General features: G+C 32.4%; 5 protein-coding genes across 5 annotated transcripts; 1 reads left to right on the top strand and 4 right to left on the bottom strand.

Moving 5' to 3' along the window:
- Positions 1-266: 266 nt before the first annotated feature.
- LOC117932174 (putative pentatricopeptide repeat-containing protein At3g01580) lies at positions 267-5,460 on the bottom strand. The gene is made up of 6 exons (XM_034853279.1): positions 3,417-5,460; positions 2,384-2,482; positions 2,152-2,217; positions 1,918-2,056; positions 742-877; positions 267-656 (listed from the first exon to the last, which is right to left on the bottom strand). The coding sequence occupies exons 1-6, from the start codon at positions 5,311-5,313 to the stop codon at positions 387-389; spliced, it is 2,607 nt and encodes an 868-aa protein (XP_034709170.1). The 5' UTR covers positions 5,314-5,460; the 3' UTR covers positions 267-386.
- Positions 5,461-8,194: 2,734 nt separating this feature from the next.
- Positions 8,195-9,713, top strand: LOC117932173 (gibberellin 20-oxidase-like protein). The gene is made up of 2 exons (XM_034853278.1): positions 8,195-8,793; positions 8,882-9,713. Exons 1-2 carry the CDS (start codon positions 8,435-8,437, stop codon positions 9,507-9,509), a joined length of 987 nt encoding a protein of 328 aa, XP_034709169.1. The 5' UTR covers positions 8,195-8,434; the 3' UTR covers positions 9,510-9,713.
- A 1,237-nt stretch (positions 9,714-10,950) lies between these two features.
- LOC117932172 (transcription factor EGL1-like) lies at positions 10,951-16,293 on the bottom strand. Its single transcript, XM_034853277.1, has 8 exons — positions 15,578-16,293; positions 14,284-14,538; positions 13,896-13,992; positions 13,737-13,751; positions 13,059-13,115; positions 12,041-12,949; positions 11,457-11,906; positions 10,951-11,289 (listed from the first exon to the last, which is right to left on the bottom strand). The coding sequence occupies exons 1-8, from the start codon at positions 15,700-15,702 to the stop codon at positions 11,218-11,220; spliced, it is 1,980 nt and encodes a 659-aa protein (XP_034709168.1). The 5' UTR covers positions 15,703-16,293; the 3' UTR covers positions 10,951-11,217.
- Positions 16,294-19,723: 3,430 nt separating this feature from the next.
- LOC117932609 lies at positions 19,724-23,020 on the bottom strand. The gene is made up of 3 exons (XM_034853883.1): positions 22,655-23,020; positions 21,518-21,611; positions 19,724-20,003 (listed from the first exon to the last, which is right to left on the bottom strand). The coding sequence occupies exons 1-3, from the start codon at positions 22,919-22,921 to the stop codon at positions 19,798-19,800; spliced, it is 567 nt and encodes a 188-aa protein (XP_034709774.1). The 5' UTR covers positions 22,922-23,020; the 3' UTR covers positions 19,724-19,797.
- Positions 23,021-24,718: 1,698 nt separating this feature from the next.
- On the bottom strand, positions 24,719-27,554 carry LOC117932580. Its single transcript, XM_034853857.1, has 7 exons — positions 27,402-27,554; positions 27,218-27,304; positions 27,021-27,128; positions 26,668-26,832; positions 26,503-26,556; positions 25,581-25,724; positions 24,719-25,084 (listed from the first exon to the last, which is right to left on the bottom strand). Exons 1-7 carry the CDS (start codon positions 27,552-27,554, stop codon positions 24,719-24,721), a joined length of 1,077 nt encoding a protein of 358 aa, XP_034709748.1.
- Between the last annotated feature and the right edge of the window lie 297 nt (positions 27,555-27,851).

Genomic DNA, 27,851 nt, shown 5'->3' with positions numbered 1-27,851 from the left:
TATCAAAGTAAGTTTTTTGAAAATATGTTGGTTTTTAGTATAAATTTGAGTTTTTTTGGAAAATGTGTTATATTTAAAACAAATTTAAGATATTTTTCATAATTTTTTAGAGTGTTTTGAAAAGATAATTAAAAATACAAAGAATAAAATAGATTAAGAATTATTTAAATTTTCAAACAAAATTTTATTCCTAAAAACAATTTAATTGAAACCGTTATCATGATTTCAGAGAAGATAGAATTGTGATTAGAAAGCATCCATACTCATGATAATAATTTTTTTTTTCTTTTTCTAATACCATTTCCATGATGCACTTTTCTCAGACACCAAACAAACACACAAAAAGAAAAAAAAGAAAAAAAAAATCATTTTCTCATCAAATCCTCCTAAATTTGTTTCTTCTCATTTCTATAACTTGTCCTCTTATTAAAAAACAATCTCCACCAAGAAAATTTCCAAACACTTGTAATGGCTTTATAGATTGAGTGTCTCTGCTCCTTCTCTGCTTCAAATTCTCTAGTCTCCCTGTACTCTTCCTTCACTTCCTTCAGTTCATATTCTCTAGTCTGTATAAGCTCTTCTTTCACTTCATAATCTCTAGCCTGTATAAGCTCTTCTTTCACTTCATATTCCCCTGTCTCCCTCCTCTCTTCTTTCTGCAAATCACCATGATTATATTCTGTTTCACACTGAACCGCTAACGTAAAATCAATCAATGGGATTATGTAAAAGCATACTTACTTTTGCAATGAATTTGAGTCCAACCTTTATCATTCCTTTGTAGGTATCATCTTCAAGAACTACATTATATGGAGCTGGTGTCAGTTCCATGAATCCTTTTGTGTATCCCTCCGTTATTATTCCACCAAGATGAATGCTGCATAGCGAAGGAAATGATTCTTACAAAGTATGAAAGTTGTTGAAAATAATTTAGAAATAATTCACAATGCCATATAGACCTAAGAGAAACTCATTGTATGCATTCATCATGATTAAAAAAATCGAGGTTTACAACCATAGTCCTTAGCTGAGAGCTCATGATCAAAAGCCTGATCGATCCACCATGATCGATGTAACCATGCTAAAGACAGCTTTTTACATGCTCAATGGATGCAAGTAATTTGCCTTGTGGACATTCTCTGTGACAATACGATACTATGTTTTATAGCACCATGAAAAGGAAGGGAAGGAAAGAAGTATCACAAATAAAGTAAAGTTCTCTAGTTTATAACTTTAGTGACTAGACAATTTCTACCATTGCAAAAGTGGAGTGGGGGATGATAGCTAAGGGCTTGTTTGACAACGTTTTGGAAACTGTTCTCAAAAGATAGTTTTTAAAACTAGTTCTTAATTGTATTCAGGAATAAAATTATGTTTGGAACTTAAACATGGAAAATAGTTTTCTCGACTTATTTGCCTTGAAATTACTATGGACTTATGTATAATGTAAAGGTTTTCTAACTATTCGTCACATTTTCGATTATTTCTTAGAAAACTCTACCAAAAAACACCTAAAAACACCTCAAATCTGTTTTAAAAAAAGACTTAATTTTAGAACAAATTTTAAAAAAATTGTTCAGTAAAAAAGAAAAAAAAAATTAAAAAGTAGTTTCCAAACAAACCCTAATAAACTTCAATTTATTTTTGCTATTCCTGTACTGAACCTAGTCATGGTGTTTGGGGAGGGGACATAATTCAAGGTTAGGAAAAATATCTTAGATGAAGAGAATAATAACCCTTTAGTAAGAGATAACAAGATTTTTTTGCAATCTCAATGGACTTGAGAATGCTATGAAGTCAGCACTAAGATCCGATCACAGTGAACTGGATATACAAAAATTCCCAAACAAAAGAAAAGATTTAATGTAGCAAAGAAAAGATGAAATCTAATCATCATGTAAGTCTAGAGGTCATTACATTGTCTCACCAATCAATCCACCACCTCTGAAGAGCTCCTTGTCCATGATTCTGAGTTTGAGATGGGTTGAGTTTTTCCACTCAGAATGTGGGAATTCAAACATAAATTTCCCATTCCAGTAAGTTTTCTCATCTTTCCCTACATCACCAAATTACATTACTACGAAAATCTGAACCTATTAGAATTGGGAGTTGCGACATCAATATACTGGAAAAGAAGAACAAGAACCAGACCTGATGATATTTTGCTTCTATGGATCTGAGTTCCACATTGTATTATGACATAATATTTCGGTTTTCCTAACAAACATATTATCAAGTTCAAATTGTTAATAATGCATCCAATACTATAAAAATAAAAAGAAAATGAAAAGAAAATGTGATTGTTCTTTACTCTCCAAATGAATGATACAATCCTATAAATATAGTGTTTACTATTATTAGTAGAGATGAGAGGAAGGAGCACCGAAGAAATTTCTGTGCTTGATGTCTTCGGCACTAACAAGAAGCACTTCAAGGATTCCTCCCGTCATGAGAAGGGCTGCTGTTGGTCTATGGAGAGGTTCTATATGCTTAATCGGGATGGCAAAGTTAATAAAAAGGGAGCCTCAAAACATAGTTTAATGTGACATTTATTTCCCTTTATGAAGGTTTGAGGTTTCATAATAAGGAACACTTCATAGAAGAAAATAGAGACGTTTCAAAGGAGTAATGAATCCCTTAATTTGATCACCATAAAGCAGAACTTCATGTACAATAAATTCAAGAGTTACATGCTTTATTGTTGTTTAACCACATATTCAAACAGAATATTATAAAAAAGAAGTGATGAAGTGTGGACTCACCACTCTGCATTTCAAACAGCTTCCACCATTCTTTCGTGGTGGATGATTGCAGTAAAGAGTAGCAGAAGATCCAAATGGTGGAGCAAAGAGAGAAGCCAAACCCAATGAGGCAACTAGTTTCATGGGCTTCAAACAATCCAACTTCTTCAAGTGTGCCTAACTACGAGATATGGAAAAAAGGTGATCTTAATTTATTCTTCAAACAAAAGGAGTCTAAGCTTTCTAAGCTCTCATGAAGTTCCCTTTTAAGTATTGACAAGGATCAACTCGAGAATCAACATAAAGACTTAAATTGAATCTCTATAAAATGGATCTAACAGAAGAAAGGCATCTATATACCTGACACCATTTGCTTTATAACGATAAAGCTCTGGTTAATTGAACATAATCTCAACATATACGTCTTTCTAAACAGAAGTCTAACCTGCAAAGCCCCAATTAAAAAGTACTTATCAGATCATAAAATGAAAACCAATCAATTTTAAAGCATTTGGAACTGACTCTAAATTGAATAAGAAATTCAAAAAATTTATTTCCAAATTTTTACAACATTAATTGTATAAGGGGAAAAAAAATGAAATTTAATGAGAAATCAACCTCCTACCATTAATCACTTCAAATAACATAAAAAATATTACTGTGCTTCAATCATACTATAGCCCATTTCCTTCTTTAATCCCTTCTCATCTACCAATTTTCTCAGCCTCTCCACATCTCCCCATCTACCCTGTTCTGCATACAAGTTTGACAAGATCACATAATAGCTAGTATTTTGTGGGTCCAAGCCAATAAGCCGTTCAGCCACAAGCTCAGCGATCTCAATAGACCCATGAGTTGATCTACAACCTGCAAGGAGAGCCCCCCAAATTCTTTTATCAGGTTCCATCGGCATTTTATTCACAAATTGAAGAGCCCCTTCAATATTTCCCCTACGGCTAATCAAATCCACCATGCAGGCATAGTGGGGCAATTTTGGAATAATACCATACTTTTGTTCCATGGAAGAAAAACAGCTCCAACCTTCATGTTCTAGTCCACAGTGACTACAAGCCGATAGAACAGAAATGAAAACAACCTCATTGGGCTTTACCCCACAAGCTAACATGTTTGAGAAAGTCTCAAGAGCCTCATCTCCGCAACCATTTAATCCATAGCCATTAATCATTGAACTCCAACAAACGAGGTCTTTGGTCGGAATTTCGTTGAAAATAGCTCTTCCTTGATTTATTCTCCCAAATTTGCAGTATAAATCAATCAATGCTGATGATAAAAATGCATTGGACAAGTACCCTGCTTTAGTTGCATGAGCCTGAATGCTTTCCCCAAGCTCTTGAGCTCCTATTAAAGAACATGCTTGTAGTAAACTAACAAAAGTAATCTCATTAGGCCGCTCATCAGTTGATTGCATCTGTTTGAATGTTTCCAAAGCATTATAAGGATGCCTACTATGACCATGCACTGAGATCATTGCACTCCAGGAAATGTAATCCTTTTTATCGAGCTGATCAAATACAATTATAGTTGACTCCAACTCACCAAATTTAGCATACATTTGGAGAAGTGCTGTTCCAATGGAAACAAAAGCCAAAAGCCCATTTTTCAGTAGGAAGCCATGAAAAGCTATTCCAAATTTATGCTCATCTGCTTGTATTATTGCCACAATCATATCCTGCACAATTGTTTCATCTGCCCCAAAGCAAGAAAATTGCATCCTGGAGAAAGCTTTAAATGCTTCTCTTGGACAATCATTTTCAATACACCCACGAATTATAGTTGTCCACGATATCAAATCCTTCTCCAATATCTGATCAAAAACTAGCATTGATGCCTTGAAATTCCTACATTTTGCATACATGTCCACCAGTGAGTTGTGCACATTTGTTAGAGGATGAAACATCTTCTTTATCGAAAACCCATGTATCTCTTTCCCAAACAACAAAGCACCAACATTGGCACAAGCTGGCAGGATACTTACAATGCTTACATGGTTTGGTTCGACACCATCATATTGCATTGCTCGGAAAATCTCGAAGGCTTCCTCATATTGCCCACTCTTCACACATGCTGAAACCATTGCACTCCACAACACCAGGTCCTTAATGGGAGTTTGGTTGAAAATTTTCCAAACAATCCCCATATCATAATCAGAGTAAAATCCAATAAGGGCTGTTGCAACTGAGACTTCTGACTCAAACCCCAGTTTGATCACTGACCCACATATCACCCTCATCATATCTTCCAAACCCAACCCACTAATAGCCCGTATTACACTCAGTACTGTCACATGGTTGGGCCTCTGCTCGGTCATGAGCATCATTTTGAACAACCCCACTGCCAATTCAGATTGATTTTGCTTCACCAAACTGGAAATTTTCGATGTCCAAGATATTACATTATCTTTTTCACCATGAAACTCAACTGGGTCTTCGTAGTATGCATAAGTATTGAGCATACTCCTGTAATATAAACCATACGCTGAGTTTCGGATAAAAACATTTCTCTGGGTAATTTCTTCGAACACCTTGTATGCATTTCGAAAAGGGGAGCGCATTATAGATCTGGTGATGGCTTGAGATGTGAAGATTTGATTTTTTTTTTTTTTTTTCTTCAAAGACTTGAGAAGAAAAAAGATTCGAACGTCGTGGCTTGAGGGTGGCGAGTGTAGTTGAAATGCCGTGAAGGTAAAAGACTAAGAGCGAGTGAGTTTGGAAGGACGGAAAGAACAACTAAAAGGGTAATTTCAAAAAAGAGTTAAAGGAAAACTGAAACGACGCTGTTTGCAATCAACAACTCCGTTTTGACCGGCCCATTGATCCCAGCCCTAGTTCAAGCCTGCCTTAAAAATATGGGTCTAAGCCTGGTCAGATCCAATCCTAGCTGGATCATTCTAGGGCAAAATTGGGCTGATTTTTTTATCCAAGCCCAATTATGGATGGGCCCATGTCGAGTCCAATAGTTGTCCCATCAAAACCCAATAAAAAATAATAAAAAAATGGAAAATTTGACATATTATAAGTTGGGCTGAGAGTTAAATTCGCAGGTAAAACAGCATGCTCAAAGCCCAGTTCAATTACTTGCCCAACTGTAGCTTATATAAAACAACATGGTTTTAATTAACAATGTCTAGTAAATAGCCAAAGCTTATTATTTAAAACTATTCTCTATTTAACTCTATTTATAAAAAATAACTACCATTATAAATATATATATATATATTGTAAATCTAAGAACTATTTTCAAATTTTCAAAAATTCTTTTTTCTTTTTTTCTTTTTTCATAAATCACATGGTGAAACAAGTTCTAATGATATTTTTATTTTCTACCTAGTTTAGGTAAAAAGAATGTTGAGAATAGAGGTGACAATTGGGTTTTCAAACATGATATATTTAGTTATCGTGTTTGATTTCATTTAAAATGAATATGATCGGTTTATTATATAGACTCTATAACAAAATCCATATAACCCATTTAATAAATAAATCGAATTGGATTGAGTCGAAATATATTAAATTAATAAGAAAATTAAACAAATACTATTATAATTCACCTAATATGATTATTACTTGTTTAATTTATTCAAAACTTTAAATTTACATTAATCATAAGATAGCTTATTTATCAAAATGATTTATAAAAAACATAATAAAATCATTATGATTTATTAATAAGAATCTTATTTGAAAAAAAAAAAAAAAAAGCTTAAAATCTACAATTTCATAAGGGGTTATATTTGAGTTATTGGCTCCAAATCAGGATTAGATATTGTGATGTAGAAAAAAGAAAAAAAAAAAAGGGTGCATAAAGAAAGAAAGCAATTGTTGTGACATCTAGAGGTGGAGATGGCTAAAGACTTGCAATTAAGGCATCAAACACCACTAATAGTGGTTGTAGTGGTAATATTAGTAGTAGCACTAGAGCACTAATATGTTAGACAAAATAACTTTCACATCAGCTTGGTCTACTACTTTAAAGGCAATTGTAATGAAATTGACTGATGAAATGGTTCAATAATTCAGTTGTCTGCTTTTGATTTTATCTTAGTTTTTAAATCCACAACGAATCCATGGAAAGGAAATGACTCCAAATGATATGGATCAATGAATGGACTTACTGTGAACCCCACTCTATGAAGACCCATATGTGGTGTCAGCTTTCTAGTTGATAAATGGGCGAATATGCACTTGGATTTTTTCATAAGATCCAACCTGGGGTCAGGCTAATTGATATTATATTTTAAAATTATAGTGAATTATTAGATTCATGGATGATATCTAGAATAGACTGTCACAAATGATAATGCGACCGACTCTAAGCTTGATGTGAGAGTTTGAGTGTGAGCTAAACAACAAAGACATCGTGTTTGTATAAAGGGTAATTTTAAAATCTCACATCAATAAATGGGGATTTTTTTTTTTGCTATATATATATATATATATCACATGTTTTTTCAAGTTTGAGAATCCGTACAACTTATAGTAGACAATATTAAGAGAAGAATTTATTGGATTCAGAATAAATAATATTTAGTGGATAATATTAAGAAAAGAATTTATTATTGGACTTATGAAAGACAATATTTATGAGGAACAGAGTTGGGAAAGGTATTTAAACCAAAAGGTTTTCGAGATCCTATATACTCAATAACCAAGTATTAGAGAAGGATTTATTGGGTTTAAGATAAATTATATCTAAGTGGATAATATTAAGAGAAGAGTCTATTATTGGGCTTAGGATATATAATATTTATGAGGGACAAAGTTGGAAAAGGTATTTAAATCAAAAAGTTTTCGAGATCCTACCTGCTCAATAACCAAGCACTAGTGTTGGCCCTACTCTTAGGCCCTATTTAGTTAGATTTCCGAGAAATAAAAGCTTCTATATTTATTTGGCTAATTTTACTCAAAAAGCTTATGACTTAAAAAAAGAAAAAGAACAAAAAAAGGCTTAATATGCAAGTCAAACAAACATTACATCTAAAAATTCTATTTCAAACTTAAGCAAGACATTTTTTTTTTCATATTTAATAGAACTTTTATAATATTAATATTGCCTTTTAAAATTTTAACTTTGAAATTAAAGCCAAAAAAAGAAAATTATCCCAAACGAAACCTTAGTTTAAAGAATCTAAACTAAAAAATTTTGTGATTAGAAGTATATAACAAAGAAAATGGTAAGTTATTGTAGTGGTACCTAAAAAAACAAAATATTCAAACCGTTGAATGTGTATAGTGAAATTTAGGTCACTAAAGATACAAATGAATGAAACCAATGTACAAATATATAAATATACAAATAATGAAAATTAAAATGTATAGTTGGTATCACCAGGTTGAAAATTTCTTTTTGATACCTATCAAAAAGTACAGTTTGTAGTGTAGCCAGACTTGTATAACAAATTCAAATGCTAAGATGCCTCCTTGCAACCAGCTTGGCCCTGCTCCATTCAACGTCAAATTAACAAATGCAAGTGTCTTCATGTTTGCTTTCTCAACATAAACAACCAAAAATCATCTTTATGACGCAGATGCACCCTTCCTCAATGGCTGTACATAATCAGTAGAGTAGTCTTCTTTTTCTTCTCCTTGTAACAGACCTACCCACCTATTTAACAGACCTACCTTTGTGGGACAAACCCTACATCTCTTCTGTAGCTAATTTTCTTCCAAGTAATCATGTCTGAATCTGATCAAAATTCTGTAGAACTGCCTGTTCTTGATATCTCTCAGTCCTTACAACCTGCTTCTCTACTGTCTCTTGCTGAAGCTTGTAAAGAATGGGGTTTTTTCCACATAACCAGTCATGGAATCACCAAAGATCTTTACGGCAGACTGTGTTTACTTTCCAAGAGCCTCTTCAGCCTCCCTTCTGACACCAAACTGAAGCTGGGTCCTTTCTCTTCTCTGAAAACTTACACTCCTCATTTTATAGCTTCTCCTTTCTTTGAGAGCCTCAGGGTTTCTGGACCAGATTTCTTTGTTTCTGCTCAGAGTTCTGCAGATGTTCTCTTTGACAAACAGAATTCTGAATTCAGGTACTGTCCCTTTGTGTTTTTATTATGCTGGTTAATTTCTCTTCACATTTGGTTGGGATTTTCCTTTACTGGTTTGCTCTTTTGACAGTGAGGTACTGCAAGAGTACGGGAAGAAGATGACAGAGTTGTCAAAGAGGATCATGGAGATTGTGCTGATGAGCTTGGGTGAAGGTTTTGTGAAGAAATACTATGAAGCAGAATTCAATGGATGTCATGGATACTTGAGGATAATAAACTACTCACCCCCAGATGATTTCAAAGAAGAGGTTGAGGGGCTTGGTATGCATACTGATATGAGCTGTGTGACAGTAGTCTACCCAGATGAGATAGGGGGCCTGCAGGTGAGATCAAGGGAGGGGAAGTGGATGGACATAAGCCCATGTGAGGGTACCCTGGTGGTGAACATAGGAGACATGTTGCAGGCTTGGAGCAATGGAAAACTAAGGTCATCAGAACATCGAGTTGTTTTGAAGAAACCGGTGAACCGGTTTTCTCTGGCTTTCTTCTGGTGTTTTGAAGATGAGAAGGTGATCTTGGCTCCTGATGAAGTTATAGGAGAAGGAAACACAAGAATGTACAAGCCATTTGTTTGCTTGGATTATGTGAAATTCAGAGAGAGTAGTGAGGAAGGGAAGTTTGAGAAAGTTGGCTTCACTGTTAAAGATTTTGCAGGCATCAATATCACCAGAACACACCCACCAGAAAACCTAAGTTGAAGAAGCTGTTCCCAGTTGATAACTTTTCTGCAGTATCCCTTCATTTGTGGTTATGAAATAAGCTATTGGAAGTAAGATTGATGCTTCTTGTAGGGTTCTTGTTCTTGTGATATTGAAAAAAATGAGATGAATGATGTATTTTCAGTTGAAAATTTGACACCATATTTGGTTATGGGAAAATACTTAAAAAAAAAAAAAAAAAAAGAAGTAAAGAACATGATTCTCATGTTTGATTTATCATGTTAGAAAAGGGTTTCAATTAAAAGGATCACATAATCCCTAATTTGTAAATTTAACCTTTATTTTTTTAGCCTAAAATATACTCTTTTTGACAAAATGTCCTCACTTTTTTCTTGTAAAAATAGTTTTCTTTTTTAAAACTTACATGTAAATATTCAAAAGAATAGTTATATAAAAAATAAGTTACTTTTCAAATTCAAATTCAAAGAGATGTTAGATTTACAAATATGGTCTTTTTAACTAATTGTTTAAAAAAGAAGGAAAAGAAATCAAATATACTTAAACCACGTTTGGTTTCTAAGCATTAAGAAAAGCTAAAAAAAAATAAAGATAAATGATTTTCTCATGAATATGTGACGAGAAAAAGTGAGGAAAAAATTATTACCCAAAAAAGTGTATTTTTCAATGATAAATTTCTTTCTCTTGACAGTTTTTTATACTAAACATGAAAAAACATTTACCAAATTTTCCCTTCCTTTTACTTTCCCCTTAAATTTTTCAAAAACCTTAAGAACCAAACTTAACCTTAAAACTAGTTAGAAATTTATTTATTTTTAAATTATTTAATCTTTATATAAAGAAACAAAAACAAGTGAAATAGGTTTTAAAAAGTATATAAAAATTAATTATTTAAAATTTAATTTTTATTTTTTATTTTACTTTTTCTTTTTCACTATTTTCTTTCCTTCTCATTTTCCATCAAATTTACCACCAATCAGCAAGAGAGAAAAAAAAAAAAAAAAAGTGATGTTGGGTTAGTTGGGTTTGGAGAGGTTTGACCTGTTGGAAGTTAATGGCACAAAAAAATAGTTGTATAGTGGGAGCTCAACCTCCAACTTGTCCACTAAATCATTAGAATGAACTCTTGTAGAAAGTTCACAGCCAACTCTACAAGCCTGAAACTTCATATGAGTGCTTCAAAGAATATCTCTTGGATCATACAATAATGAAAATTCTGGAGAAAGCAAGTAAACCCCACCAATAATAAGAAGTGTTCATGTGCATTAAGTAGAGAATCAAAAGAGTGGGGTCTAAGAGATTAAAGGTGATGCTGCTTTCGTCAACATCTTTTGTTGCTTGAAAAACAAATGGGAACAATGTTTAATAATGGATGAAGTTGGCAAATTGGTAGTGGTCTAGGAAGCATTTTTCATAAAAAAAAAAACCATCCCTAACTTAATCATTAATTTGCCATGTATAATTCGATTATGTGATCATGATTAAACCACAAAGGTTTCCTTAGGAATCTTAATCACAATATTGGTCAAATAATCCACTACTAGTTGCTAATTCATCTAACAATCAGTACAAACTAACCGAAAATGAAGACTAAGAAGGTTTATTGAAATGGGATTCAGACATGAGAGGACAGTAGATAAATTTACACAACATATTCAAGAAGCTAAAGTTAACAACATACCCAGAGAAATTCTACAATGGAAGTTGATAATAGGACTCCATCTTCTGATCAGCATTTGCTTGTTATCCTCCATAGTGCCTGTTTGATCATCCCTGCTGATGCCACTGCTCGTCCTCGAAACTGGAACCAAATGATAAAGAGACAAACATCACATGAACATTGAGGATGAAACTTCAAGAAAGAGTATGGAAGTTATTCTTTATTGAGGTTAGATCAGATAGCATACTGGTAAAACTAAGTTACGAACAAATGAAGGGAAAAAGTCATAGAAATCTGCCTGTACAGACCTTGGATTTAAGTGTTAAAGTGAGAAAACCGTCATGGTTTGATGATTGAACTGAGTGACAATCCAAGTGGAGGTTGTTTATGGCATCCATGATATCAAGCAATAAGTATTCTCTCCAAGGGCATCTCATCTCAATGAGTACCTCCTGCTCATTTATGCGGACTTTCATGTCTGATGATGGCAGGCTGTCTTTAGGAATGATTTCATTGATTTCCAGGTCAGTTTCATCAATGTCACAAGCCTTCCTCTTGTTTATCCACAGCTTCTTTCCATCATCAATCATTTTGTCATCATAATTGTCTGATGTCTGTTCTACCATATCCAGGTATTTCTGTCTAGCTCTTGCTTCCAGCTCTGTCTGCAAGTCCATACTAGTTTCCAACTCTTCTACTCTTGCCTCAAGCTTTTTCAGGTACTCTATTGTGTCACCGAGAATTGATACTTCATCGATCTGCATAAATGTGAAACTTAGGAGTTAATATTGAATTTGGGATTTTACAATACCCAACACTAAGCCTAAAAGAAACATGACTTCACATGACATGAATGCTAAACATAATTTCCAATGAATGGTAATTGAATTACCTTGTTGATAGAAGGAACCATTGACCTGAGAACCAGAAACTTCTCTTTCTCTCTTTTTTTATCTGATAAAGCATGTTGCTTGCAGATGCCATCACTTCCAGATTTCCAAAGCCCGTCTCTTCCAGCATTTTCTTTTTGGGACTTGAAACCGCAACCGCCATGCATCAAGGGGACCGTAAACAAGATCTTCTTTAATATTCGTTGTTGTGTTTGTGGCTTTTGGGCATCAAGTATTCCTCCTTTCTTCCAGGTTATAAAGCTAGATTTGATATCATAACAGCGAAAACATGAATTTCCAATCAACGGGTGTGACTTCCTGAGAACAGTAGAAATAGTTCTTCTGTAGTGCAAATCATCATCAGCTCCAAGATCCAAGGAGCTAAATTTCGTGTCATTGCATTCTTGAAGGTCTTTCAGTCGAACATTGTTTACATTTTCACCCTTGGGGGAAGAGTGAATCCTTTCTTGGTTCACAAAAGCTTGTGATATACAGTCACTAGAATCCATGGAACCTTGAACACCATTGCTGAAATCATCGTCCACGAAATGCCAACTCTGAACTTGTGAAGCACCTCCATTAATACCTTCAAGCATGAAGGAGTCCTCTGTCTGGTGATCATCCTCACAACCATTTGAACAGTCATCAGGAGAACCAATGTTATGTTCTTCATGGATGTTTCCGTGCAATTCACTCATCCCCTCCTGTTCGAACTTGATTTCTTCAGTGGCGGGGTACAATTTCTCCAAAGCCATGGTCTCAACTATATCATGATCAACCTTGGCACACATGCGGTCTTTATCATCATCAGTGTTACAAGGAACAAAGGAAGATTTCTCAGAGCAGATAGGCTTTGAAAGCTCGAGTAAACAAGCTTTGATATGTTGAATGAGACTAGGATCCTCTGGGACCTTGAGTTGACAATCCCCAAGACAAAAACACAGAGAAGAGTTGTTTAGCAGCAGAATCTCATATAGCAAACAGAAGAGATTGGTAATCAAGCACTTGAAAAGAGGTTACCAGCTCTGTAACACCTAGCTCAATCACACCCCCCATATGAGGAAAACATACCACTGTCTGGAGAAAAGGGAAAAAAAGAGAGAGACATTATGAATAGCATTTTGTGTTTTCATAATAGAAGTATAGGTACAGGCATCAGAATTCAATGCGGGCACAAGGAGTTGGAGATTTCACAAATGCCAAACAAGTAAAAGAGTGAAGCTATAGTAATATGATATGCAATTTTCCTAATAAGTCATTAGATGTATGTTTGTTTTCTGTAGTCAGTTTTCATTTCTACTTACCCAACTTGCTTAGATACATTTCTATGAGTTCTGCTTTGCAAACAGAAATCAGAGTAGACGTTGGACATAGGCCCATTATTATTGCAAGGTATAGAACATTATTTTCTCTGGATATGTTTTCTTTTAGGTTTTGTGCATTCTAATATTTGAATAAATTCTGTTTTTGCCACTCATTAGCAAATTGTTAGTGTAAAATATGATGTAGCATGGGGCATAGACTGGGTTGTAGGATGAATATTACATTTCTAAACCCAGCCTAAACTGAAGTTTAGGCTTTAAGATTTGAGCAAACCACTATAGCATTGTGTTGGTTGCCAAGGCTTAGGCCGGCCAAACCCATTGGCATGTATAACTATGATCATATGGTTCTTGACCATCAGAGAGATAAATGTACCTGAATAGACGCGCTCTGAGGGCAATGGTTGATGTCCGGTCATTTAAAAACAACAGAGAAATTCAGAAAGTTAGCTTTCTAGTTGCTTGTAAAATAACTTGGCCATAAAACTGAGAATGGCCTCAAAATTTGGGATACATGTCAGCCAAAGAAACCAACCTTCGCTAGCAAAGATCGAGAGAAAACTTTGCTATCCGCATATTGAGCATCACAAAGCCAGATGGATTGACCATTTGCTAGTGCTCTTCCTGGCAAACTATGCAACAATGAGAAGAATTGTCATAAAACCATCTAATGAAACATATACCTCAATGAAATTGATGAAGAAAATTATACAGAAAAGGAAGAAAAAGAAAAGAACTCATACAAGATATATGGATGTGACACAAAATCTATAGTTCAATTATGAAACTGAAATTTCACCCTTTGCATTAACTCTTGGTTACCTTCTATAATCACAATAATCTTGACCATTATATTTGGAAGATCATATCAAATATAAGCTACAGAATGGAAAAGTTGAGATTGGTAGAATAGATGTAAGTACCCTTCGCCAGGATTGAATACAAAGGACATGCAAACCAAGTAATACCACTCTGCATCTGAGAGATCTTCTGGAGACAATGCAGCAGAAGGCCTCTTGGACTGTTGGTCGGTTTCACCTTCTAAGAGAGACTCGTACAACTCTCTCAATTGCTCACTCCTCTGTAAGCCCATTTTGTCGGCTTTAAGTTCCATTTCCTGGACTGTCTTCCTTGTCTTAATGTCCCCATTATAGTACCCCCCACTCCATTCCAGTACCCTGAAGAATAAGAACCAAACCACATTTTCACAGAGTAAGCAAATGGAAATGTGTGTTCAGGTTGTGACCCGAATGCAAACTTCAAAGATTAATTTCAATTTAAAACTCTTGTGATGAACATACAACAGGGATAGTATTACTATTGGGAAACTGAAGAACACTATTGGGAAAGAAAAGCCATAAAAATCCTTCTTGGTTCAAAATTTTTGAAAATTTTTGGAACTCCTAGTGGGGCATTTTTACTCTAAAGAGGGATTTGATTCACTTCTGCTTTCTGTTTTCCATTTTCCATAACCCTTGCAAAAGCTCACCTTCAGAAAAGGGAAACATGCCTTTCCAAGAAAGTTAAGAGCAAGGACATGTTAAGAAAGATCAGCTCCCCATCTTGCAGACTAAAATCCATACAAACCAGATACTATTTTCTCCAATTTTCCCGAGAAACTACACTAATGTTACTCAACATTTAAGAACCTAAGCTCTAAAACAGTATCAGAAGGTGAAGCCAAGTTGAACTACCAGTCGATAATGTAAATAGTCAACTCTACCCAGATGCAAGCATCATCAATTCCCACTGGGCAGTTGCAGCATACCATTTGCGATTTTTTTGCCTTTATGGAGAGACCCCATTTCAGGTATAATACCCCCTTTTTTTTTCCTGGGAGTAAGTACAGAATACAGATGGTGCTCATTTATTTCAGATTCCATAAAATATATACAAACCCAGAAAGGGAAAATCAAAGCGGATAAACGTTTGTAAAAGAAACGGAAATGGAACAATGAAAGAGTTACATAAATAGAACATACATGGTCCTAATTTATATCAGATTCCATAAAATAGATACAAACCCAGAAAGGGAAAATCAAAGCTGATTTGTTTGTGAAAGAAAGGGAAATGGAACAATGAAAGAGCTACATAAATAGAACATACATGGTGCTCATTTATATCGGATTCCATAAAATATATGCAAACCCATGTAGAGAGAAAAGCTGATAAATGGTTCTGAAAGAGAAAATGAGGTAGGAAAAAGGAGTTGCATACCCTTGTTGCCTGGTTGACAATGACCAGAAAATAGCATAGCTCCACTGGATACTCCTCACAGCCACAGCAAGCTGTTTGCTTAGGTTTTCTGGAACCCCTTCCTGGTTTTGGACCCCATTAGCCATTTGCCCAACACAGAATCCTAAATTCAACTCACAGAGATAAACAGAAAAGACCCATCAACCAACTACACAGCAGGATTGACCAGCCATCCTTGGAGGAAAAAACTTCAGATTTCTAGTATGAATTCATCTTCTCAGCCTCACCCAGATGGGCAGGTGGCTCATGAGTAGTTTTTCTTAAACAATTCATGGTCCCAACCCAATAAGACATATCTGAAGCCTACTTGTGCTGGCCTTGGGTAGGCTGGTGTGGTAGGAAAGTGGTTTCTGCGCTAGAAACCCACATTCACACTAGGAGAAAAAAATTCATGCTGGTTTTCTTGAAGACAACCATGGGGTTTGGAGGTTAAAAGGACATAACCCCTGTGACTGAAATTTGACCTTTTGGGAAAGAATTCAATGGACTAGATTTCTTCTGCCAAAATTACAAAAGAATCTGCCTCCGCCTCTCCCTTACTTATTCCTCAACAAAGAGCAAGGAATCCCAGATGGGATGATCCTCTTCTTAAAAACAAGAAAAAGCTGTGGGCTCTCTTTTTGATGGGTGGGTGAGATAGAATCATACAGGTGCATAGCTACAGTACCATTATCAGTTCTACGATAACTTTTCTGTTTGAAACCTCTTTATGGCAAAATCTTTTTCATTAAAGGCCTTAGGAGTCTTTTTCTTCCCCCCCGCGCCCCCTCCCCCTCCCCGTCCCGTCCCTTTTTTTTTCCTTTTTGTATTTTTTTTTTTTTACATTTTTTGCTTTTTGATTTTTTTGACTTGTAACACCACCTCTTTGTCCCTATTAAAAAAAAAAAAAAAATCATTATTATAATTATTATAATTGACTTCCCAATTGATAGCATGTTTCGCATGTGTTGGTGTTGGTGTTCATCTAGAAAGGAAAAATAAAATAGGTTCAAACTTATTAGAGTTTTTTTCAAACTGTTTCTCCAATTTTGTTTATCGTTTTTCCCTTCAATATAAAGAATAAAAAAATTTTAAAAAAAACATATATTTGTAAAATAATTTTAAGACTAAATCCAAATTTTCAATATCATACCAAAAAATAGTCACTTATTCAATTTTGTACATTATATTATATTGTACCATGGATCATAGTACTCGCATTAATGGGTCATATATTTCATACTTAGGTTAAAATTTTATTTTGGAAAGCATGGACCTCATATGATACCAAAAGAGTACCATACCATTTTTTTGTTATATTTAATTTTCCTAAAATTTAAACTCCACTTGACATGACATGAAAAATAAAAGCACTGACAAAGGCTTCTCTCTCTCCTAGATTCCTTCCTCATTTTTTTAGATCTGTAGGCGACTATGAGAGGTGGGGCATGAAGAATCATACCACAAGCTCAAAATCCTATTTGCCAAAGGGCAAAAAATTAAAGAAATCTCAAACCCACATGCTTGAATCAAAGAGAAAGGCACAAGTGGGTTATGGTGATGGGGAAAAGGGCTTGAAAACTAGTGTTCAAATGGCAAGGAGTTGGAGTACATTATTGCTTGTGGAGGGGCCAAGTGAGGACATGATTGCCATCATTGTTTTTGTCTTTGAGGTATTTACTCTCTTCATCACTTTTTCTTTGTCTTTTTTATATTTGTTTTCTTCTCACAAATTTCAAATTCCTTGACATAGAGAAGGGATTGTGTTTGGATCTTGTAAATAGTTTCTTTCATTACATTTCATTATTATTTAAATTGCATTTACATTTCATTTACATCTTGAAAGAAGTAATAAAAATATGATAAAATAAGTGGTGAATTATTTAAAATATGTTTCTTCAAACTTTTATAACAAAAAAATATTTAAAATTAAAATAAATAAATAAATAAATAAACAACCATCTATATTAGTAATGAATAGGGAAAAAAAATTGCTATGAACTCTACCAATTTGCATAATAAATAGGTTGGTTTTTCAATTGAAATTACCATTCCTTCACTATTTATGGGGTACATTTTTATTTTTTTCTCACTCAGACACAGTCCCACTTCCATGTCTTTGCTGCTGTACCATTCTATTTGGCTGTTGTCCTGTTTCATTTGTTGTTTTTTCCTTTTCTTTCCAGCCAAACAAACAAACAAAAAGAAAATTGTTACCAACTCTGTCATAGACATGTGACTGATTGGTACAATGGACTTTTGTCTTTCAGAAATTATTCACATGCATTTAATTTAATAATAGTAACTCTATTTCTCACCCATGGTATATTTGGAATTTACCCATATGCTAAAGTCAATTTATTTAGACTATCATAGATAAAAATGACTGATTTTTGTTTAATTTTAATTTTAATTTTACTTTATTGGGTGTTTTCTTTTTCCCAACTTAATTTTTTAGGTGAGTAATCATCTACAAAAAAATAAGCAATATATATGTTTGGTAATTGGTAGTTTTAAATTTATTTATTGGAATAAAAATATGATTAGCAATTGTATGATAAAATGTTTTAGAGAATCACTAATAATTTTTAGCATGATGTTTCAATAATTTCCAATTATAATATCTAAGATATCAATCCTGTTTAAAAATGAAATTTGTTTCAAAGTGGTTCAACATTTTTTATACCATTTTTTTAATTAAAATTTAAAGTCCGAATGTAAAAGTACTTATGATTTTTATTTTCAATTTTTAAAAAAATTTTAATTAAATTTTTTTTTAAAAGATAACAAAGCTATTTAGAAATGTCAAAACTAGTTTAAAATAAGTTATCTTCATTTAACCGTATTTTATTTATTTATATTTATTATTATTTCTATAAAAAAATAAAAAATTAAATGAGATGAGATGAAGTGCAACAGTTATACTCAAACCCAACCCATGTTTCGAGTTTTTAAAAACTTTTCAAACTCATTTTAAATTCGTTTATTTTTATTTTAAGTCTTTCTAGTGATATATGATAGATACTCATAAATATTATCATTAAATATGGATTTGGAAATTATTTTTAAAAATCTATAGAATTATTCAAAATACGTGGAGTATTTTGATGGAATCTTTTTCGAATATATATAGATAAGAAATATTTTTTTATATATGGAGTGAATTGGCAGCTGAGATATTATTTGCAGTGAGGATGAAATTTGCAGGAGAATAACGTGAATATGATAATGGCATTTTCCATAAAACAAGAAAATTCAATTCTCGAGGTAATATTTTAATGCTTTTATTAAATGAATTTAATGAGCATGAGACAAACCAGACTTCGCCATCCTCTCAATGAATGGTGCAGATTTAACGACGTCGTTTCGTACGTCAATACTGCGTCACTTTCTGCACGTGCATGTGGGCCATGCATGCGTGACAATTAATGAGTAGGTCGGAATATTTTTGTCGATTTTCCTTTTTCTTTTCCTGGCCTAGGCTATTTTTGGAGAAATTCCGAGTCTCCAAATAAGTATCTAAAAATAATTTTTATTAATATTTTTTATTTTTAATAAATCATTTAAATATGATAATAAATAGGAAATGAAATAAAATTTTAATTAAATAACTCTTGCATAAGTTCATTTAAAGTACTATTTTATTTTATTTTTTTCATTTCCTTTTATCCACCTAACTAAGGGAGAGAAAAAATTTATTGATTTTTTAAAGAAAAAACCTTTAATCATGTTTGATTCCCAAAAAATTCTAGAAAAAAATACGAAAAAAAGAAAATAAAGAGAAAAAGTGAATAAAATAAAATAAAATAAATTTAAAATTAATAATTTATTTTTATAAGTTTTTTAAAACTTATTTTACTTCATTTTCGTAAAAATTAAATAATTTTAAAATATATAAATTTATAACTAATTTTAATTATATTTATTTTTAAAAAAAAAATTATAATAAAATTAAACATAAAAAAAATTATTTTTCTTTACAATTTTTTTTTTGCCTTTGGACTTTTCTAACCAAACATAACCTTTATCATATTTCTTTTCTAAGTAACATCACCTTTCACCTCAAAAAATATAATAATAATAATAAATAGAAAAAAGGTACCACATTTGATATCGTACCCAATAGGATTAGAGCCCAACAAACTGGGACTTTTGAATGATGGTAAATAGAAATAGAATATAGTAAACACAATAAAATAAATTCATAAAAAATATGATTTGAAAACTTTTTTCTTTATATCTTTGGGTATGATTTTCTCCACAAGTTCCATGACTTTTGTCTTGGTGCCATCAAAAATCCACTTCAGTAAGTTTGTCGCTGCGTTGGAGTGTTCAGAAATTCCGTTTGAGCTTGAAACACTGTTGTCGGCAGAACTTTCAGCTGAGCTTGGAAGAGCATTATTTTCAGCTGCATATCATAAAAATTTTGACAATTATAAGATGATCTAATGATGCTTGGTCAAAGTAGATGTCTTCTATGACACGGAGCAGGACCATCTAAATAGAGTCAAATCCACAATGTCATTACTTAATCCAAATACAAATATAAAGATTGAACCTGAGTCAATATGGAAAATGCCTGAACTAGATTGGAACAACGAGTTGGTCACAAGAATTTTCACCATGTCTGGGCTGTTATTTCCTTCTTTTCCTGGCTAACTGTCATGACTAAAACCCTTGAGAGCTCAGTTATCATGGCTGTGGAATCCAAGTTGCTTGGACTCCAAAGCTTCTTCATGGTTGATAGAGGTTTTTACCATAAGCTGCTTTCTCAAAATTTCAGTTTTTGGGCTTTATAGCCCCCCTCTAACTTTGTGTAATTTACCCAAATTCTCATCTGTCATATACATGGTTCCAACCTTTTCAAACCTTTGAGTGTATTCCATAGGAAAATAATGATGGGCATATTTCCTATACATACACCATGGAAAGCATGACAGTGATCAACAAGCCTTTCCATGACAATTGTATATTAGGGGTTTTTTTTTTTTTTCTTCTTTTAAGGAAGGATAGGGAAAGGAAAGAGGGTGATGATTTGGAGATGGCTTACCCCAAAAAAATTCTCAAACAGCAGCCTAATGAGAAACAGAAATTATAAGCAATGATGTTTGGTTGAGGTTCATTCTTGCAGAGTGGAGGAGAGGGAGAAACAAGTAGCAAAGAATGGTAAAGAATATAAGGTATTTTGATGTGCCATTGAAGATCAAACAGTCTGATCCCAATACAAGAAGCTCAATAACATTTGCTCTATATGTAAAAAGAAAGACAAGCCCATTCTGAATCTGCATTTGTCGGAACATTGCCACATTAAAATTTTCCAACAGTGATATGGAATTGAAGGATAAATGGAAGGAAAAGAAAATAAAAGGAGAATTAAACCAGGTGATTGCCTGTATACGTGGAGAATTTGAAAATCTTGGGCAGGCATAACTTTCAAAGAAAACAGATGAGTGTGCTTTCTTTACGAGAAAGAGAGATAGAGGAAAGTAGAATTGGGATGTCCCAACACCTAGTCAACCATGGATTTTCAGGGAGCAACGACAAACGAAAAAGTATGAGCGGATCAGGTTAAACAGAATTTGGTTAGAAGTGCTTCGCAAGCATAGCAGAAGGATTGCTGTTCAGCCATTTTATCAAATACCTTCCAAACTACAATAAAATAAAATAAAAAACCAACAACAACAACAATAATTTGTGCCAAATTAAACCTTCTAAAAGTTAATTCTCAACCAAAACAGGATTTCCATAGCAAGAAAGCAAATTTGAAGTTATGAAAATTCATTCTGCTAGGCAAGCATATTAACATCTTTTGATATATGAGATATGATTATGTCTTGGCAGATATAACTTTTTGTTGTGAGTTCCAAAATATACTAATCACATAAGCTTTATTAACTAATAAATATCAACCTCCATACTCACCTGCATAGAATGACTCTCTAAGCTCCTTTACTACTTCATTGTTCAAGACAGCATCCCAAACAGTATTATCAGAAGCTATGGCCATAACCATCCTCTACAAAATAAATGAATTAATAAAATAAAACAAATTAGACCAATGTGAATTAGATTTAAATGTCAAAAAGAAAAACCACCATACTTTAACTCTTCCCAGGAAAAGGAGTGAAGAACCTTATTACTACTTTATTTTGATATATACTTATAAGATGAGGTCTTCATATTACACTACCAACTAGTGGGTTCAAATTCTATGCAAAATGCAATTAACTAGTTCAATCCTCATGGATGCATAAAATAACATTAGATAGAATAGATGATCAATGTCATGAAATTAGGCATCTCCTAAATAAACAAAGGAAAAAAAAAAAACACCTTTGGAAGCTTGAAAGAATGTAATCATATTGCACAAAGGAGCTATACAATCTACACTATATTGTTGAAAGACTGCATGAGTTAAAGCTTTTTCCTTGTCCCATATTGGAAAGGAATAGATGTTTAGAAGGGATGTTGAATCCCATAATCTGTCTCATAGGCTTGTGGACAATAGTGGGAGACCCATGTGCATACAAGAGGCCTAAGTGCACCAAGTACGATTTCAGGCTCAAAAACCATTTAACTAGGAGGAGAATTCTGAATACAATTTTGATTTCTTCCTATTTCCCACTTTGGTGCCTTCCAATAGATATACCATGTGGTTCTGCATATTCTATTCTAAATACAATTTTCATTTTATTCCTACTTTTGGTGCCTCTATGCAGTTCTGAAGAATCCTATAAACACGGTTCTAGAGTATTCTAAATACAATTTCGATTTTATTCCTTCCTTTGGATATTTATTGTTCAGCTGAAGAAGTTGAAAGGATCGAAAAAACAAGTTTAAGTTTATGCATCAATTTCAACTTTAAAATCAAGAATGTCATAAAATTAGCTAAAAATAATTCAAGTATCAGGAGAAAAATGCATCAGTTTATTAAATTCTTGAATTGTAAATGTTAAAGAAACTAGGAGAATGTTGTTTCGATCTCACAACATTTCAAACTTCCACCCATTTGAGATAAAATCTTGGTTAAGAATGTGTAATGGTACAACTATAAAGAACCTGAATAGCCGTGTCGGTCTGCAACAAATGGAAAGCATCATAAGCTCTGTTAGATCCATAAGTCTGCAACACCATTGGATTACATGATTGTAGTGACGGCTCTCGTGAATCTGACTCTGAAATTGAAGAAACTTTAAGTATCGAACCACCAGTAGGACTTGAAATTGCATCCATTGCCTCCTTATCAGTGTTGCTGCCGGCCGTCTTCGACATGCTGTTGCCACCGCCTCCTCCCATGCCTTTGCTGCTCCCAAGGGATCTATTCATCTCCTCCTTTATCTATAAAATCTCCACACAGATTTTGATATATACACTTTGGTCTGCACCCCAAGAGGAAGGCTCTGAAAGAGAATATATGCATACCATATTTGGCTGAATTTGCCAATTTGGTGGATGGTTTCGAGGGTATTGTTTGGGTTATCCCCATTAATGCCTCCTTGTGTTTTCTTTTTGAAATATTTTTTTCCTTCTTGTGTTTTTTTTTTTTTTTGGAAATATTTAATTAAAAGAAATAAAATAAATTTTAAATTATAAATCTAACCATTTTTATGTTTTTTTCTTAAAAAATAACTCATTTTAATATAAATACATTTTATCATTTCAAGTATTTACATATAGGTTTTTAAAAAAAAGATTTATTTTTACAAAAAAATAATGAGGGCATTTTTATCCAAATGGGATTAAAAAAAAAGTGAGAAATTAAATTTTAAAAATTAGGTTTTCAAATATTATTTTAATCAAATAACATTTTTTTTTCAATTAGTACATGTCAGCTCCACTAATAATGCAATTTAGCCTGTTAATTTTATCCAATTCTATGATTGTTTGTACAAGTATTTTTTATACTTGGATTAGACTTACTCAACTTGAACTAGGCTTAATCAAAGGGTTTGACAATTTAATTTAACTCGTAGTCAATTTGATGGGCGTCAATTTATGTTGGTGCATCATACTCATGTCGTTAAAGCTTAAATATTCTACCATATAGGTCAATTCAAATAAGGTATAAATAATAATTGTTTAAAAAACATAAACTCAGGTCTTCTTGTTTAATAATCAAATCGAGTCAGGTTTCATATAAGTTTATATTATTTCTCTATCATAAATGTTTATTTCTTAATTAATATATTTATTTAAAATGAATTAAATATGAGTTAAATAATTTAAAGTTTTAATCAATTTAATCAACAAGATTATTAAATGAGTTAATTTGGATCAAATTCATGTCATACAAGTTGACCCAAAAATTACATCTTTATTAAATGGGTTAGGTAGGTTGACACTAATTTGACCCAAACCCTATGATACTTGAGTTCGTGTCATGTTGTAAAATTGTATCAAATTTTATCACCTCTAACCAATTTAATATTTTATAATATTTATAATTTGTATTGTTTTATATACTAATATTCAATTAATATCATTTCAAATAATTTAAATATATATATAAAATTTAATTATATTAGGTATTATTTTATTTGTCCCTAAAGATAAATAGATTTTTTTTTGTTATTATCTAAAAAGATAAATAACTTTTTGTTATTATTTAAAAATGACGTAATATTTATTATTTAACTTGGTAATCACCGTTCTAAGAATGGAAAAGAATAATACAAAGAAAAAATTGATATAAGGAAAGAACAACTAATATCCTAATATCTCAACTTTCCTAATATCTAAACATTCCTAATAGCTCAACACTGAATGATATAAGGAAAGCATTCCTAATATCTCAACAATATGTTGGTCAAACTCAACTTTGATTAATACAATCACCCGTTCAGATCGAGCCTGACCCAAACTCAACTCAAGAGGTCTATTAGAGATTAAGGTTCAAATTAGATATTTGTTAATTCGAGTTAGACCTGGGTTAGGTGTAAACTCAAACTCACCAACTGAGTTGCATCCCTGACCTCAAGAGACGTTATGATAGCCATTGAAATAACACCTAGCTATAAAGTATGGTAACTTGCGATAGACTAAACCGAAATAATGAAAAAGCATTGCTTTATTATTGGAATTGAGTTAGAAACTGAATAAAGAAAGATCATGAGCTAAGTTGATTCAACATTGGCCACCAGGACCCCCAAATAAAAATATATAACCAGTGATTTCACTAAGATAACTGGGCATGGAAACGTTATAGCAGTGAGGTCTGTCCACAAGAGCCTGAAGTTCAGGGTCAATGTCTTCAAAATACCCTCCAGCGGCAGTTTGATACCGCATACCACTTATGTAGCATGCCCTACCAGTACCTTCCGACTCAAAATGGCCACTCCCCATGGGCGGACAAGGCTGCCTTGGGCTGAATATTTCTCCTCCCCAGTTTACCTCTTTGGCAACTTCAAATGCTCCTCTGAAGAGCTCTTTAGGCCAGTACCCAACACTTGCGCCATTTACCATTAGATACCAATCACCTGATTTGGAATCCTAGAGATAAAAACCAAAAAACAAAAATAATACCCTTGTCTTAGGATTCTATTTTGGAAGAGTTTTTAAAAATAATTATGAAAAATAGTTTTTGATAATGTTTTTTTTTTCTATTGTTATTTGATGTGTCGTAAAATAAAAATATGTTTAAGAATTTAAAATGTTGTTAACTTATTTTATATATTTTTTAAACTAATTTTTATCTCTAATATTTTTTTTAATCATTTTTTATATTTTTATAATTAATTTTTAAAACAATCTTAGTTGAAAGATATTTTGTAAACACTTTATTTTTGTTTTCAAGAAAAAAATTATTATTTTTTATTTTCTGGTTATTAAACTTTTTTTTTTTTTTTTTTTTTTTTTTTTATAGAAAATAGGAAACTATTTTAAAAACAATTGGTCAACCAACTGGACTTAGCTTTTTAACATTCTATTTTTAGATACCAAAACATAGCCTGAAAACAATATTAATAACAAATATGGATTTACCAACCTTGGATACAAGAACTTCAATGTCTATTTGTGAGCCATTGTAGTTAGAGCCGGGAAATGTTCGACCCAAGGCAAATTCATGGCTTTGTTGTACAAATCCTGGGCAAAGAATATCATAACAACCCGTGGTCTTACTATTATCTGCCTGTAATAATAATATCAAAATCAAATCTAGTTAATAACAAAGGATATATCTTTTACCAAAGTCCTAACTTAAGGTTAGGTTGGTTCTTAAAAAAATTAAGGAAAGAAAATGGGGAGGGAATAGGATTTTTTTAAAAAAAAATACATTATTAAATATAGTTGTTTAAAAACTATACAAAAATAAGACACTTTTTATCATTTTTTTTTAATTTTTGTACTAAACTCATTTTTTTTTTAATAATCAATTCACTTTTTATCCTGAATTTGTCTTTTAAAAAAATTGGTTCACTTTTTATATTAATTTTTTTTTTTTTGCACTAAACTCGTCTTTTTAAAATATGAATTCACTTTTTATATTAAATTCATCTTTTCAAAAAACCAGTTCTTTTTTTTATAAAATCTTTTATACTAAACTCATCTTTTAAAAATAAAAATGAACAACTCTTCTTTTCAAAAGAAGAATTCCACTCAAAATTAAAAAACTAGAATAATTTTATAATTATATTTTATTTTATGGTTTAAAAAAAAATATAATACTTTGTTAAGAGAAAAATTTATAACTTTTTTTCTTATTTGGTAAAAATTTATATATTTTTGAGATGGTTACCTTTTATCTAAGAAAAATTTTTAATAAATTTTTTCATTTTTTTCTTATTATTTGTTTCAACATTCTTATTTTTACTGTATAAAAATATAAGAAAATAAATTTCCACCATTTCTTTCTTTTTCTTCGGAATTTCCAATAATCAAACAAAATTCTTATAGGCTTTGAAACTCACAGTCCAATATGCAAATAAATGAGTGAAGTTGTCGCGATAAACCGGAGGCATCACCTGAAGTTTTAAAATTTTATAAATATATTAGTCATAAAAAATAAAATAAAATAAAGTAATTAGGGTTAAGACTTTGTCAGAGTAAAGATCGAAAGTTTATAATATACTTACCGCCCATCCTACGCTTACAACACTCTTGGAGTCATCATCAAAGCCAGTGGAGAGATAAATGATAGAGCCACTAACTTGGTCTGGAGATAGAAGTGTAGGTTTATATACATTCAATATGCTCGTCACTCCATATATTGGCTTGTCATTTGCAGCAAGCTTTGCAGACTAATGTAGCAAAATATTGTGTAAGTGACTCAAAATTAAGAAAATATAATCTAACTTTAAGTTAAACATTTGAAGGCAAAGGTTACAAGATGTATAGGAGCGTCCGCAAGTGGGTGATTATTTTCTGCGTATGCTTTCGTATGTAATTTTGAAAAAGCTTTCGCCCGGATAAGATCTTCCTTTTCTACTCTTCGAATTGGAACTGTTCCAATCGGGCACCCTACACCAAACCCTGATAGCCCTTTTCCTTTCAAGGGTCTATCTTTCATTGATTCCGGGAAACCATCAAAAGTCATCTGTTTGGAAATTAGATGCAACCATTAGTACTTAAAAGAATTTTTAAAATAAGACGAATAATTAATTGGTAAATTACATATGATGTTACCTGAACTTTATGATTTTTAAGCAAAGGATGATCCAAAGACGGTTGTTTGTGAATGTCTACACAATCAAAGATCTGACCCGAATCTGTCTGGAAAGTTCATCCTTCAGTCATTTTAGTATGATAATAGACAAAGTAATTTAAAGGAAAACTAGATTGTAAAAAGATGTAAGAGTGGTTGGATTACTCTAATGGTTTTAACGGCAGGCTTATTCAGGATCTTCAATTGTTTTTCCAATTCCATGTCTTCTTCTTTGGAAATGCTCCAAGCTCCATCAACATCAACAATAATCAAAAGAAATAACACAAAACAACAACTGGTGATGGCTTTGATACCCATGTTTTGCAAATATTTACTTATCATGTTGCATATATATTATATAAGGTCTGTATAATAATTTAATTTAATTATTTGTTAACACTAAAATTAATTTAAAAATTTTTTAAAAGTGTTTCCTAAAATTTACCGAACATTCAATTTTTTTAAAAAACATTTTTTAAATTAAAAGCGTTTTTTAAGATTACTGTCAAACGGACTATCATATATGGAAATTGATTGGAATTGATGAATTTTGTGCAACTTATATAGAATCTAAACTTAGATTTCGATTATTCTCATTAAAATAAAATTTTAATT

Source organism: Vitis riparia, chromosome 15 (genome assembly GCF_004353265.1).
Source record: "Vitis riparia cultivar Riparia Gloire de Montpellier isolate 1030 chromosome 15, EGFV_Vit.rip_1.0, whole genome shotgun sequence".
Taxonomy (NCBI): domain Eukaryota; kingdom Viridiplantae; phylum Streptophyta; class Magnoliopsida; order Vitales; family Vitaceae; genus Vitis; species Vitis riparia.
The sequence above is the reverse complement of the archived record's forward strand: the minus strand, read 5'-3'. Positions and strand labels throughout refer to the sequence as shown.

Excerpts from the sequence above, each read along its gene's own strand:
- LOC117932174 (XM_034853279.1), bottom strand. The coding sequence starts at position 5,313 with ATGCGCTCCCCTTTTCGAAATGCATACAAGGTGTTCGAAGAAATTACC. Across the intron at positions 2,483-3,416 it reads AAAGAAGGAAATGGGCTATA|AACCTCTCCATAGACCAACA; the intron begins GTATGATTGAAG and ends TTAAGCATATAG. Across the intron at positions 2,057-2,151 it reads TAGAAGCAAAATATCATCAG|GGAAAGATGAGAAAACTTAC; the intron begins GTCTGGTTCTTG and ends TTGGTGATGTAG.
- LOC117932173 (XM_034853278.1), top strand. The coding sequence starts at position 8,435 with ATGTCTGAATCTGATCAAAATTCTGTAGAACTGCCTGTTCTTGATATC. Across the intron at positions 8,794-8,881 it reads AAACAGAATTCTGAATTCAG|TGAGGTACTGCAAGAGTACG; the intron begins GTACTGTCCCTT and ends CTCTTTTGACAG.
- LOC117932172 (XM_034853277.1), bottom strand. The coding sequence starts at position 15,702 with ATGGCTAATGGGGTCCAAAACCAGGAAGGGGTTCCAGAAAACCTAAGC. Across the intron at positions 13,993-14,283 it reads GTATTCAATCCTGGCGAAGG|TTTGCCAGGAAGAGCACTAG; the intron begins GTACTTACATCT and ends ATTGTTGCATAG. Across the intron at positions 11,907-12,040 it reads TGGTTCCTTCTATCAACAAG|ATCGATGAAGTATCAATTCT; the intron begins GTAATTCAATTA and ends ACATTTATGCAG.
- LOC117932609 (XM_034853883.1), bottom strand. The coding sequence starts at position 22,921 with ATGAATAGATCCCTTGGGAGCAGCAAAGGCATGGGAGGAGGCGGTGGC. Across the intron at positions 21,612-22,654 it reads AGACCGACACGGCTATTCAG|AGGATGGTTATGGCCATAGC; the intron begins GTTCTTTATAGT and ends TTTATTTTGTAG. Across the intron at positions 20,004-21,517 it reads TAGAGAGTCATTCTATGCAG|CTGAAAATAATGCTCTTCCA; the intron begins GTGAGTATGGAG and ends TATGATATGCAG.
- LOC117932580 (XM_034853857.1), bottom strand. The coding sequence starts at position 27,554 with ATGGGTATCAAAGCCATCACCAGTTGTTGTTTTGTGTTATTTCTTTTG. Across the intron at positions 27,305-27,401 it reads CTGCCGTTAAAACCATTAGA|ACAGATTCGGGTCAGATCTT; the intron begins GTAATCCAACCA and ends TGAACTTTCCAG. Across the intron at positions 25,085-25,580 it reads TTGAAGTTCTTGTATCCAAG|GATTCCAAATCAGGTGATTG; the intron begins GTTGGTAAATCC and ends TTTTATCTCTAG.